Source organism: Cavia porcellus, unplaced genomic scaffold, assembly GCF_034190915.1.
Source record: "Cavia porcellus strain 051 isolate PalLab524CR breed Dunkin Hartley unplaced genomic scaffold, mCavPor4.1 scaffold_28, whole genome shotgun sequence".
In the NCBI taxonomy this organism is placed as follows: domain Eukaryota; kingdom Metazoa; phylum Chordata; class Mammalia; order Rodentia; family Caviidae; genus Cavia; species Cavia porcellus.
This window is the reverse complement of record NW_026947511.1, coordinates 47088105-47101751: the sequence shown is the minus strand read 5'-3', so window position 1 is coordinate 47101751 and position 13647 is coordinate 47088105. Positions and strand designations below refer to the sequence as shown.

The 13647-nt window shown below is 54.9% G+C and overlaps 2 protein-coding genes and 1 long non-coding RNA gene across 17 annotated transcripts in view; 2 read left to right on the top strand and 1 right to left on the bottom strand.

Moving 5' to 3' along the window:
• Syngap1 (synaptic Ras GTPase activating protein 1) overlaps positions 1-6192 on the top strand; it is a 29026-nt gene extending 22834 nt beyond the window's left edge. For 8 of the 11 annotated variants that reach the window (XM_063239056.1, XM_063239054.1, XM_063239055.1 and 5 more), the window contains 2 exons: positions 1010-1100; positions 4288-6192. In XM_063239056.1, coding sequence (XP_063095126.1) covers positions 1010-1100; positions 4288-4434 — 238 coding nt within the window. In that variant the 3' untranslated portion in view covers positions 4435-6192. Of the gene's footprint in view, positions 1-996; positions 1101-1817; positions 1898-4287 lie in introns of those variants that run through there. The other 3 variants (XM_063239059.1, XM_063239057.1, XR_010044143.1) reach the window with 2 other exon arrangements.
• LOC101788769 (uncharacterized) lies at positions 6146-6862 on the bottom strand. The gene is made up of 2 exons (XR_216364.4): positions 6672-6862; positions 6146-6424 (listed from the first exon to the last, which is right to left on the bottom strand). It is a non-coding gene; the product is annotated as an uncharacterized LOC101788769 (long non-coding RNA).
• Positions 6863-6889: 27 nt separating this feature from the next.
• Zbtb9 (zinc finger and BTB domain containing 9) overlaps positions 6890-13647 on the top strand; it is a 30693-nt gene continuing 23935 nt past the window's right edge. The window contains exons 1-2 of one of the 5 annotated variants that reach the window (XM_003473916.5): positions 6890-7037; positions 7380-11124. In XM_003473916.5, coding sequence (XP_003473964.3) covers positions 6890-7037; positions 7380-8872 — 1641 coding nt within the window. In that variant the 3' untranslated portion in view covers positions 8873-11124. Of the gene's footprint in view, positions 7042-7379; positions 11125-13647 lie in introns of those variants that run through there. The other 4 variants (XM_013156957.2, XM_023566654.2, XR_010044144.1 and 1 more) reach the window with 4 other exon arrangements.

Sequence of the window (13647 nt, the reverse complement as noted above, 5' to 3'; positions counted from 1 at the left end):
GGGAGGGCTCGCAGGGAGAGCCTGAGGTCCGAGGGAGCTGGAGAGCCAGGTTCTCCTCCACCCCACACCCCACTCAGGGGGACGGAGAGCTGCTGCCCTGGGGCCTCACTTGCCCACCCGTCACCAGGAGGGGCAAAACCTGCCTAGGGCACCGAATGCCGTTTACTAAACTTGGTGTCTGCCTGACCTGATCATACTCCTATAACCTGTGGAAAACACCTCATCTTTAGATGAAGCCTAGGCCAGGGCTCTCCACAGGTCATTCACAAGTCAGCCTGTGAGGTTCACCCCAAAAGCTAAGCAGTGAGTCCCAGCCAGAGGAGCCCCTGAGCACCCCATTCCAGGCCAAGCCTTTCCCTCAGCCTCTGAAGGGGCTTTGTGTCCATGCGTGGCTCCAGCTGCACTGCGAAGGACAGATCCCAGCAAAGGGCTGGTTACCTGGAGAGCTGAGGGTGGGGCTCCCAGCTCTGCTGCAGCCAGAGCTGGCCCCGTCTTGATCCATTACGTATTTCTCTAAGGAGTCCTTGATATGAAACCTTTTTTGAACCCACCATTCTGAGATGCTTTGTGGGAAATGGCTCTGAGAACCTTCATCAAAGGCAGGAGATGCTGGGAACAACAAGGATCGCTCAGGCCTCTCTGGGCTGGGCGCCCAGGGGTGGTCAGCGAAGGTAGCCTCAGTTCACCAAAGTGGTATGGAGTCAGAGAAGCCAAGTCAGCCACAGAGTCTGAGGCGAGAGCACTGCTGTCCCCATCTGTTGAGGAGGGCTGCAGCCCTCTGGTGACAGAGGTCTTGGAGGCACCGGAGGAAGCTTCCTCAGCAGGGGGTGTGAGGGTCCTGAGAGGGAAGTGCTGAGCAGGACTGGGTGGTGCCAGAGGAGGGATTCCAGGGAGAAAAGAGAGGAGACCCAAGCCTTTCCTGGGGAATGACAGGGCTTCTGGGACCAGTTCTGTGGGCGGGCTCGGAGCCTGTGCCCGCCACTAACCCCACTGAAGCCCGTCCCTTCAGGCTGATGCTGGTGGAGGAGGAGCTGCGCCGGGACCACCCCACCATGGCTGAGCCCCTGCCCGAACCCAAGAAGAGGCTGCTCGACGCTCAGGTGGAAATTACAATGTCATTTATCTTCTCCGTGTCCCATCCCCATCCATCCCACCGTCCTTCGTGCACTCACCACGCCGGCCAGCCCAGCCCGTCGCCATCTGTTGTCTGTCCACTGGCCGCACCTTGCGGCGCCCCTGGTGACCCATCTCCATCCCATCGTCTGTGCCTTGGTCACCCCCGGCAGTGTCCACCCACCCCGTGCCTTCCTGCCCCTCCTCCCACCCTGTCCTCCTCCTTGATCTTCTACCAGTGCCTCGGCCTTTCCACCCCAGAGCCGCCTGCCCCCTTCTTTGACCAGGGCCAGGGGATGGCCTTCCTGGCTTCCTCTGAGCTCTTCTTGGGCCTAGAGTGCTAGAAGTCACTCTGTGCTGGAATGGCGCACGGGGTCCCCTGGAGATGCAGGGTCTCCGTCACCCCTGTTCTGGTTCCTGTCTGACTCCTTGGCAGCCTCCTAGCTTCTCTCCTGTTTTTCACAAAGCCTCCCCTGGAGCTCTCTCTGGGCATGAGCCCAGCCCCCTGCTGAGTTCCCTCCCACCCTGGCGCCCGCTCTGCCACACACCTCTGCTGCTACCCTCTGCCCCGGCCGCCTTCCAGGCCCTCCTGTCCCTCTGCACCCTCAGCCCTTGCTCTCCTCCCTCCTCTGCGCTGACCACCAGGCCTCCCTGCTCTGCCACCAAGGCCCCTGACCCCGTGACCCCGCTCTCTCCCCCTGCAGCTCCTCATCAGGTAATTCTCCTGGTTCCGCTTTGACCACGGGCGGAGGACACAGGGGGAGGTGACTCCGGACCACTGCAGGTTGGTCATGAAGCCCGCCCCCTCCGACTGTCCAGAGCCTTTCCCTTCACTGCTGCCCCCCACGGACCCCGCACCCCGCACTGTCCAGCGAACACACCTGCCCCCCTCACCTCCGCAGTCCCGCCCCACCCTACACAGCCCACTTGGTAGGCCACACCCCTCCAGACTCCCAGCCCCTCCTCACCGCGCCCTCCTCTTCCTCTGCCTCTCCAGTGTACGTCTGTCACCCCCCATTTCACCAGAGCGTCCTTGGGAGCAGGGCGTCGGGTGGGTTTGTGAACAGGGCAGGAGCGGGTGGGTGGAGGCCCTGGCCATGGGGGCCATGCGGAGCGCAGCAGGTAGGTCGGGGCTTCCTCCTCCTCCCTCACTCGGCTCTCTCTCACTTGTCCTCTTCCCTTCCACCTGACAGCCCACTGCACCTGGGGCTTGAGGGAGCTCCCCAGGGGAATTCGGCATGACAGTTAATTCAGAGGGATGTAGAGGGGTGCCCTGGAAAGGATGCCGTTGAGCTGTCCTGACAGTGGCCAGGGCGTGTGAGAAAGGAAGAAAGGAAACCTGGACAGACATAGGACTCGGCTCTGCCCCTGTAGCTGGGGAGGCCGAGGCGAGGAGAGACCTTCCTAGGTCCCTTCAAGGGCTCAACAGCTGTTCGGGTTCCCAGGCACAGACGACAGGAGCAGCATGTTGGATAACTTCTGTTCCTTTTTTTCCTGTCGTTTATTTTTTTGAGACAGTGTCTCACAATGTATATAGCTTAGCCTGACTTTGAACTTGTAGTGATCCTCCTGCCTCAGCCTCCTGAGTGCCAGGATTACAGGGGTGCATCTATTCTTGCCATAACTCACATCCCTGGGCTGCTAATGCCACGCACTCCCCCTCTCCCACCATGCAGGGGTCTTGCCTGATGCATCATCCTGGAAGCTGTCAGACATTGTTTCTGAGATGCTGCTTCCCAGTGGGGTTGAGCTGCAGTGGGCAGTGGCCCTTCACGCTGTAATTTTAACTCTGCCAGCCGGGCCCCTGTCAAAGTAGTCAGTGATCACTACACAGATGCTCAAATGCACCAGGGGACCTCACTATTTCAAGGGCTCCTGCAGAGAATTCTTTGTAAAATGAATAACAGCACCCTTATTTATCTACTTTCTAAATTTGGGTCCACGGGGGTGTTGGGGGCATGCCCGCGCCAGAGGGAAGGGAGTCTGAAGGTTCCTTCCCTGCCCCCTGCTGCACTCAGCGCCTGGCCATGCATCACTTCCTTTCCCACGGATGGTGAGCTAAGGGGGCCGCTTTGCCTAAGGCAGGGGTTCATGTGACCTGAGAGGTGAGTTCTGGGGCATGGCCATCTGGCCAGGTCTAAATGCCCTGCAGCCCAGAAAGTACTTTGGACATTTCTTCTAAACCACCTGCAGGCCATTGATTGAAAATTTTAATTTTGAGGCCAGATTTTTTGAAAAGCTACATGTGTGCCCAGAAGTGTGTGTGGGGGGTGGGGACTTGAGTGACTCCCTTCTCTCCCTGCAAAGGAACAGAAGGAACCAGCAGTTGGTCTGAGAGCCACAGGAGGAGATGAGAATAGGACTGGGGTGGGTGTAGGGTCGGGAGCCCAGGGAGAAGACTGCGAGGAAAGTGGGGGAGACAGGAATGGAGCCCCCATCTGATGTTGTGTTTGAGGAGATGGCCACTCTGAATAAGTGACAAAACTGACAGTGTGTATTTAATGAGATGCATGTCTTCAAAATACATCCAGGAGGTAGCCCTGGTGAGCAAGGCCTTTTCCCCTGCAGCCCCAGGGAGCAGCCCTGGGAGTTACACGGGATTGGAAGGGCTGTTAGCTGCCGCGGTGAACACTCCTCCCACAGACACATGCCCACCCTCAACTCTTAGCACACCCTTTCTTCCCAGATAAAGGCAAACCCAGGCCCAGGTTTTGTGCCGATTACCACAAAATTCCAAATCGGCAGGGGTTTGGATTAATGATGTTTTGCTGTACTGCCTCCCCTGGTTCCTCAGTGAACGGTTCCTGCCTGGGCCGGGGGCGGCCCGGAGAGCAGTGCCCAGAGGAGGGCAGGGCTGGGCGGGCTGGCTGGGAGCACGGAGGCGAAGCCTGTGGGCCGAGGCTGGGCGCGCTGGGGAGCGCGCTGCCTTTGAGCTGGTTTCCTGATGTGACGCTGGGTTGGAGGCCTGCAGGCCCTAGTTAGGAATGGGGTGAGTCTCCCCGTCCCAGGGCGGCCTGTAGGTGAGAAACAGCAGGAGGCGGAGACTGCGGGGAGGAGAGGGTGGGCGCGGTGTGCGGAGGGGCGGCTGCAAGGGAGGCCGCTGCTGGGGTCCTGCAGTCAGGCCCCCGCGAAGCGTCTCAATAAGTCCGCGCTCTCCTCTTTGGTGTCTTGCAGGAGAGGCAGCTTCCCCCCTTGGGTCCAACAAACCCGCGTGTGACGCTGGCCCCACCTTGGAACGGCCTGGCCCCCCCAGCCCCGCCCCCCCCACCCCGGCTGCAGATCACGGAGAACGGCGAGTTCCGAAACACCGCAGACCACTAGCCCGCCCAGCATCACAGACCTCCGCCGCCTTCCCTGGGCCCCGCCCCCGGAACAGCACCAACCACCAGGACTGGACGTCACCGAGGGACAGCGGGATTGGGATTGCCTCCCTGAACGCCTCCTTGGGGGGCATTGGCTCCCCGCCCCCATCGCACCATTGCCAGGAGGGAAGGGGGGACCCTCAGTTGCCCTCTTTTCCTTCCTGTTGGGGTGCTGCCCCCTCTCTGACCCCCAGGGACCCTTGCCCCAAGACACCCCCTACCCTACACAGACCCCTCCACTCTGGGGTGCTATCCCCATCCTCTGCCTCATCGTTCCCCTGAGCACTGGGGGACAGACCCTCACCCCCACTCTGGGGGTGTGGCACCTCCAAACTTTCAACTTCAGGGTGATTTTTTAGCAGTAACCAGAGCTGACAATCTAACTCCCCTCCACCGCCCCATTGTGGCCTCCCCTGCCCCCCTTGTTATGGGGAGGGGACCCCGGGTGAGGGGGCCCTATTATCCCTTGATTTCTCAGGAGCGTCTGGGGGGGCTCAGCACGCACAAACTCCTCCTCCTTCCACTCCTAAAGTTACTCCCTCCCCACCCAGAACCCAGATGGGGTGGAGGGGGCCACCGGGGCAGGGAGGGGGCGGCAAGGGGGGAATGGGAGCGGTCTCCCCTTCTTCTCACACCTGATCTGCTCTCGGCTGGTCCCAGAGCGGGGTGAGGGGGCTTATGCCCCCCCCTCCCCCAGTGTGTTGGGTGGGGTGGAGTTGAGGTTAGGGCCAGGGGTTAGGGTTTTGGAGGGTGTGTTGGGGGGGAGACAGGTAGTCAATCTGTTTTACCCCAACACACAGTCTCCCCACTCCTCCTCTCTCTCGGTCTCTACTCCCGGGGGGAGGGGGGAACTTACTCTAGGAAAAGCCATGTCTCTCTCCCCCAGGGTGGGGGGGACCTGCGTTGGAGGAGGGGTGTTGGGGGGCCCCCTTCCGTGACTGTCCCCCCGGGGAGGTAGGACAGGACTGGGCTTCCCTCTCATCCTCTCCCCTGCCCCAATCTCCTTCCACCTCCCTCCCTCCCGCCAGTCCACAATTTTTCGGTGTTTCTCTGTACATAGCTCTCTGGCGGGATAGGGGAGGTAGGACGGATGGGGTTTGGGGTGGGTCGGCCTTGGGAAGGAAGAAGCCCCTCCTTGGTAACCCCTCTTCCCTGACTGCTGTCCTCTACCCAGCCTTGTTCCCTCCTCTCTTGCGTTTGGTATTGAGACTTCCCAGACTCCACCCTTTCTTTTGTATGGACAGTTCCCCTTCAGTCCCATCCCCCTACACACATACACCCAGCCGGGGCCAAATTTATACTTATATAAAAGTTGTAAATATGTGAAATTTTATCCCTGTGCCCTCTCTGCTTTCCCCACCTCAGGCCCTGCCCTAGGACCCCCTTCCTCCTCTTTGGCTGTTGTAATTATCTGGGGTTTGTACTGTACATATCCGGGGTGTGTGTGTGTGTGTGTGTGTGTGTGTGTGTGTGGGCTGGGGGCGACCCCTCTGTACAGAGCTTCCTGGCCCCCTCCTCCCCTGTCCTCCCTCCTCCAAGGGTAGGAAGGTGCTCTTTCTACTCGTTTTATTTTGTTTTCTCGTTCTCCCTCCCGACCCTATTCCCAGCCTTCTCTGTCCCCAACCACTGGCCCCCTTTCTCCCAGCCCCATTTCCTTTTTTTCTGGAGTGTGTGGTGAAACAAAAATCATGTTTAATAAACGGAGATTGTTCTTTTATCGCTGCGCTGACTTTCTTAAGCTGGGTCTCCGGGCACAAGTGCAGGGGACAGAATCTCCCCCTGGATAGGATGCTGACAGCCTGGGGGCAAGGGCACAGTCCCCTTGGATGTCACTCTCCCGGCCAGCGAGTTGGAGCAGGAGTAGTGTTGGCCACGCCCGCCCGGCCAGGCGCTTTCACTGAGCCTGTAGGAGCAGAGGCAGCACACATCCTCTCCAAGGGATCGATCGCCTGGAAATAAAGACTTGCATTGTTGGGGCTGGGGATTTAGCTGAGTGGCATAAGCGCCTGCCTTGCAAGTGTGTGTGGTCGTGAGTTCGATCCCCAGTACCGATAAAAAGAAAAAAAAAAAAGACTTGCATTGTTAAAACGCTACGGTGCGAAGCAGAGGAAAGAAAGCACCTGGTTCCTGGACAAGTCTGGGTTCCCGATCTGCCACCCGCCAGCCGAGCGGCTGCCCCAGGGTGGCCACACGTACCTCGCCAGGCTGCTGGGAGGACATAGGTGACCAGCGATCTCACTCCTCTGAATGCCCACCCGGACTACGGCAGGCGCTACGCTTAATTCCCCGGGAAACGCTGCCCGCTCGGCCGGTGCAAGCCCGCGGCTGCCGGCTCCCCTCGACACCCCATCCGCAGACTCCGGGACCACCGCCTTCCACAGGCCCCGCCCCGCCTGCCCGTGCAGCCAATCAATATGAGGCTTGTAGGCCTTCGCGCGGCGATTAGCTGCAGCCTCAGTCCCGCCCTGCGCTCCCGGCTACGGTGTCCGGCGAGGAGGCGGTGGCTTCCGGCCGTGGACGGCGTGGTAGCGGCTGAGGTGCTGCGAGTCCAGCGTCGCGTGCGTATGTAAGGGCGGGGGCGTGTCGGCGGGAAGGTGGCCGGCCCGGCCTCGTGGTGTCTGGGTGGCCGAGGGTTCCCGAGAGCTTGCCTCTGGGCGCGCGCGAGGCAGAGTGGGGGGCGTCTGCGGCCGGCGAGGTCGCGCTCCCGGCCAAAACATCTGATTTCCGCCGAGCTGAAAGTTAAAACCGCGGTTGGTGCGCTGTTTTTGTTCTTGGTGGGCAAGACTCATGTACGCCGATGCTGTCGCAGACCGAAAAGTTCCCAGGTTGTGGGGGAAGAGGTAGTTTGAGGTGACCTGTCTCCTTGTCTGGGGCTTCTGTGACCTGCATCTCTTTCTGTCACAGCCATTGTCCTGCGTAAAGTGTCCCCCCAAACTCCCATCTCTTTACGATCCTCTGGGGCCCCGCCTGAGATGATGGATTCTTCCACGCCTCTGCCTCCTGAAACCCTGTCTCCGATGTGCAACCCAGCCCCACGGACAATTCATATCGCCTTCCCTCGGCACAGCTCGTTGTTGCTGGAATCCCTGAATCGCCACAGGCTGGAGGGAAAGTTCTGTGATGTGTCCCTGCTGGTGCAGGGCCGGGAACTTCGGGCTCACAAAGCGGTGCTGGCTGCTGCCTCCCCTTACTTCCATGACAAGCTGCTTCTGGGGGATGCACCCCGACTCACCCTTCCCAGTGTCATTGAAGCGGATGCCTTTGAGGGGCTGCTTCAGCTCATTTATTCAGGGCACCTCCGCCTGCCAGTGGATGCTCTGCCGGCCCATCTCCTTGTAGCCAGTGGCCTTCAGATGTGGCAAGTAGTAGATCAGTGCTCAGAGATTCTTAGAAAACTGGAAACTTCAGGTAGTGGAATTTCAGCCCGAGGAGGAGCCTCCTGCCACACACTTCTTTCCACCACATCGTCTCCAGGAAGCTGGTGCATTCGTTCTTCCTCTTTCCAGACCCCAGTGCAGCCTTCCGCTGCTACTGAGAGTCCTGCCTCTACTGAGAGCCCCATTGGAGGGGAGGGCAGTGAACTGGGAGAAGTATTACAGATTCAGATAGAGGAAGAAGAGGAGGAGGAGGAGGAAGAAGAGGAGGACCAGGAGTCAGCAGCCACACTCTCTCAAGCTCCTCAATCTCAGAGAATGTCCGGGAGTTTTCCCTGTATTCGTGGCTCCCACCCAGTACCCGTGTCTACTACTCCCCACAGGCTTCCAGAGGGCGAGAGTGCACCTCTTGAGCCTTCTGCCTCTCCTACACTGCCCCCTAAAATCTTCTACATTAAGCAGGAACCTTATGAGCCTAAGGAAGAAATAGCAGGAGGTGGAACTCAGTCTGGAGGAACAAAGGAAGAGACCAAAGTATTCCCTGGTGGGGACTCTGCAGACAATGGGGAGCTAAGGTTTTTGTTGCCCTCAGGAGCAGGGGCCACATCTGGAAGTGGGGGTCCATCCTGGAAACCAGTGGATCTTCATGGGAATGAAATCCTGTCAGGGGGTGGAGGACCTGGAGGGTCAGGGCAGGCTGTTCATGGGCCTGTGAAGTTAGGGGGAACACCCCCTGCAGATGGAAAACGCTTTGGTTGCTTGTGTGGGAAGCGGTTTGCAGTAAAGCCTAAGCGTGACCGGCACATCATGCTGACTTTCAGTCTTAGGCCCTTTGGCTGTGGCATCTGCAACAAACGCTTCAAGCTGAAGCATCATCTGACCGAGCACATGAAGACCCATGCTGGGGCCTTGCATGCCTGTCCCCACTGTGGCCGACGGTTCCGAGTCCATGCTTGTTTCCTTCGCCACCGAGACCTGTGCAAGGACCGAGGTTGGGCTACTGCCCACTGGACTTACAAGTGACTGTTAAGGTTGTACTCTAACTCCTGCGACAAGATAGTCACTGCTGCTGGTGGATAATTAACCTTTCCCTCCCCCAGCCCTGTGTGTTGTAATCACACCAAGAGATTAGATGTATTTTGGACTTCTTATTCTCGAGTGTGAGCTTCTACGTGGTAGATGTAAAAGCTCCAGGTTTATCATATCACAAAGTTTTCTGTAACCATCCTATACAAAAGTAGTGTATGGGACATCCTTAAATCACTCACTCGCTCCTAATGGAAATTTATAGTTTTATAGTGTTAGTGTCTGTGGGGGAAATTAGTTCAGATTAGAAGATTATTTGTAAAAGAAGAGTTAGAGCAAAACAGAATAATAAAATGTTTCAATTAGTATCCATGAAGAGTTAAAGGAGCTGGTCTCCGACTGGAGATATCTGATTCGGAGCTCAAATAATTCAGATTAGGCTTTCCTCTCCCTGTCATTGATGATGATGTTTGAACAGAAATCGTTTTACATATTTTTGTTTGGTATATCTTTCCAGCAGCCCTTCAGATTGAATTTTGCTTTCTCACCAGTAGATACTTTCCCAACACTTTTGTAATGTAGTTGAGCACTTTAACAAATTGAGCGTTCCGTATGTCATTTATAGAGTCCTCTTTACTAGGAGGTATTCCCTCACCAGCCTGTGCCTCTTGGCTGCCTTTCATCACCACCTATAACTTGTATGTTGATCCCAGTGTTCAGTGTGACCAGTGAACTCAGGAGATGGCAGCTGACTAAAATGTGCTCAGGGTAGCAAAGGTGCTCTCTAAACCAGCTGCCATGGTCAGAGGGACCCGGGACTGAGGCCACGCTGGCCGAAGGCCAGAGAGTAACTGCCCAGTGGGACCGCGCTGCCTCCTTTTCCATCCCGCATCTGTTAGAGATGGCCCCTCTGCTGAGAGGTGGACGGGTGGATCCTGGGATGGGAGTGCAGGGAGACTCAGTAGTTACTTAATTTCTTCAAATAAACTCTGTCCTCAAATCTAACTTGACAGTGGTCAGGTTGAGTGATTTGTGTGGAAGAGATGCAAGAACAGAGCTGCAGAGTAAGTGCTCCTTTTGCAGCCAGCTTTTGCTGAAAGCAGAATAGAATGTTTTCACAAACAGCCACAGAACGCTGACTTGGATTTGGACCCTGATCTGCCACTGAGAAACCTTGGGCGAGTTACCTTTCAGCATCTGAAAACTGTTAGGATTACTTGGCTTCCTGTCTTTTTTTTTTTTTTTTAAATAGGGATTGATCTTTACCTGCAATCCCCAACTTCCTTATTAGGTTCCAGTGTTTGTTGTTTGATTTATAATACCAACACTTAGTGCAAGGCTCTGCTCTCAAAAGGTTCATGCCCACCGCTGAAGCTAGACAGCTAAGGACAGTGTGGCATAAGAAGTCCACCATGGGGGCAGTACTGGCTGCTTAGTGGCACAGAGGAAACTGAGTAAAGACCTCATTTATAAAACTCTGCAGAGATTTCACAAACAGTTCTTGCATGACCAGAATGTGGTATGGGTGATGGTGAAAAGGAGCTGAATCCAGGACCAGGGTGGAGCCAGCGTGCTCCTCAGAAGTTGCTAAGTATGGGTAGCGTTTAGAGAAATGTGACTTTGTGGCTCAGAAGGTGAACTTCAGCTGGGATTTGTTGGCCTCTCAGGAGAGATGGCGCCATGGTCCCATCTCCCTGGTAAGGACTGTGAACATAGTAGGAAGGAGATAGGCAAGGAGCCTGCCCTTTGGTGCTCACCGATCCCGCCCTTCTGCTGTTGCCGGCACGCACTCTGTGGGTGTAGGTGAGTGTGTCCTTTGGCAGTGCAGGGTGTATTGGCCGCAGGCTGACCCTGGCTGACCTTATAGAAGGAGAATTTATGGAAGAATGGTGTGTGGCACCCAGAACAGAAGGAAGGGCTCGAGGACCAGCATTTTGAAGAACAAGATCAGGACTAACTAGGGTTCATGGAGCAGGAATTCTTGTGCGTGTACTGGGAGGTGGTGGCTTGTTGGGTTTTTTCCTTTTGGTACGCGCCTGGGCCTTGCATGTGCTAATAAGTACACTCTTCTGTGAGCTGCACCCCCAGGTCTGATTCCTGTTTCTTGTGTCACAGGTCTAGAGACTTAAATTTCCTGGAAGAAAACTTTGTGCATGTCTGTTCTCTAGCCAGAGTACTTCTGCTCTGTCACCTGTTTATATGATGCACGTGCACCAACTCCCTGTGATAAATGTGATCAGTATTCCAAATATGGGCTGATAATTTTTTTTTAAGAAAAAGAAGAAATAACGCAAAATACATGGCAACAATAGAACCCATAATGTCACAGTGGCAGCAAAATGGGCATGGAATCTTCAAAGGGTTATTGGGCTCTTGGGACAGCGAATGGAGAGTGTACTGCTCAGCCCACAGCAGAGAGGCTGCACCCTAGACAGTGCTCCCACTTGTTACCTATTGGGGGACCCTTAAAACCAGCTGTTCTTTGCATTTAATGGTTGTCCAAGAAATATCAGACTTACTAGGTGCTGCATGCAGCACTCAGGAGGCTGAGGCAGGAGGATCACTGTGAGTTTGAGGTCAGCCTGAACTGCATAGCAAGATCCTGTTTCAAAAACCGGAAAAGAAAAAAGAAATGTGAAATCTGCCAATTCTATGAAGCCAACTAAAATCCTTGTTAATTTTCCAAGTATTATTCTGAAAAATCAGTTTCATGATAAAAGCTCTTGTTTTCTGTCTAGCCCTATTCCCAGAGCTCCCTGAATTACCTCCTCCTCCTGTCCTCATCCTCTGTGTTGCTGTAGTTCCTCATCAATGTCTAATCGCACTCGTAGGGTTGTGGGCATGAGTACATGTAAGGACTTAGCCTTGCACACAGTAATCCTAGGTGGTGTGAGCTTATACTGTGTGGGTGAGTTCTGTTGTCATCAGTTTCCCACACCTGTACTCAGATGGGTTCTCCCAGGAAGGAATGCATGCATACGGAAAAGTATTTTCAACCAAGCTGAGCGTGATGGTGCACAGCTGTGATCTCAGCGCTCAGGAGGCTGAGGCAGGGGGACTGCTTCGAGTTCAAGGCCAGCCTGTACTACATGGTACATACATACTGAGTCTCAAAAAACAAATATTTTCAATCAAATGGACTTAGTTGTATAGCATTTAGTAAGGATGAGACATTATTGTCATTGTTACCTGTCTTCTAAGTGGCACATATATGCAGTGGAATATTATTCACCCACTAAGGAGGAATAAAATTCCATCATTTGCAAAACACTGCCTGGATCCAGAGACCATCACGTTTCAGCAAATAAAGCAGACCTAAGAAGAAAAATATGGTGGGTTCTTAATACATGGAGGGCTGGGGATTTAATTCAGTGGCATAATTTTCGGTACCAAAAAAGCAAAAAATATACTAATACATGGAACCTAAAAAAGGATGACAAGATAGTGGGAGATGACGGTTAGACCAGAGGAATGAGTGAGTGGGCTGTAAAAGCAGACCATGAGGGGATGATAAGAACGAAAACCTCTCAGGAGAAGATGTGAAGCCAGGGGGAGGGCAAGGGACCAGTGTGTTCTGTGCAGCTCCACCAATATGGAACCCATTAATGAGCAACAGAAAAGGGTGCGTCATAGCCGGGACCCCGCGTCTCTAAGAGACACTTTTCTACTCATTGTGTAGGTAAGCCAGCTGTGTAGCTAATGGCCAGCATCATAGTGCCTCGCCTCTAGCCTGCTGCTTCTACATCGTGTCTGGGTTTGTAATTGGTCCACCATCCACTCACATGCCCAGGGTCACCTGTCAGGCCTCTCCCACCCGGCTGTCCCAGCCCACCGCCAGTGCTGGGGATCCAACCAGGGCCTCCTGTGTGCTAGCTGAGGGCTCTGCCACTGCACCACCAGGTTTTGTTGTTTCTCCAGTTCTGCAGATGGAACCCCAGGCCTTGCACAGGCCAGGCAGTGCTGTGTCTCTGAACTACCTGCCCAGCCCTCTGAAACAGTTCAGTTCCATTAGCCTCACTAATGCTGCAGTCTCCTAACTGGTTTTTCGTGGCGTGTGGGTTTTTTGTCTTCAGTTTTTGTTGTTTGGGTCTTCTGTCTTGCTTCTCTTCATATTTTGCATACCATGGCCAGAGTGGGCTTTCTAAAGTAAAGTTACTTTCACCACTGCCCAGCTTAAACCTTCACTGACTCCCTTTTATTGGCTTAGGAAGCCCAGGGGCCTGGTTCCAGTTCCGCAGGCTCACTGCTGATTACCATCTTGTCTAGGGCTCTGCTTTTTCTGTTTCTCTTGCTCCTCTCTCAAGGGGACAATTCCCCTTCTTTTTAAAAGTCAGTTGTAATGCCACTTTCCTGGGCGCAGTGGTACACACCTGTAATTCCAGCACTGAGAGGCCAAGGCGGTCTGCACCCCATAGCGAGACCCTGTCTGGAAGTGAGTAATAAACACTGGGTCACCTAGGAATCTGCCTGCCCTTAGGCTTGGGCAGGCCATGGTAGCGCTTACCTCCCAATGTCTAGCAATTTCTTTGATCCTGTATTTTCCGGTTCCCCTGTGGTTTCCCATTGCACGTGGGCAGTGCCTGTCCTCACGGGCTGAGCTCCCGGTGTGATGAGGAAATACACCAGCGAGGAGATGAGAGAAGAGGAAAACCCACCAGGCAAGGGAGGCAGGAAGAGGTTCTGGTAACGGGTTGAGTAGATGCAAAGACGAAGAAAGAGATTGGTTTGCTCAACAAGGGTGGTGCACCAGGAGCCAGAGAGAAGGAATGAGT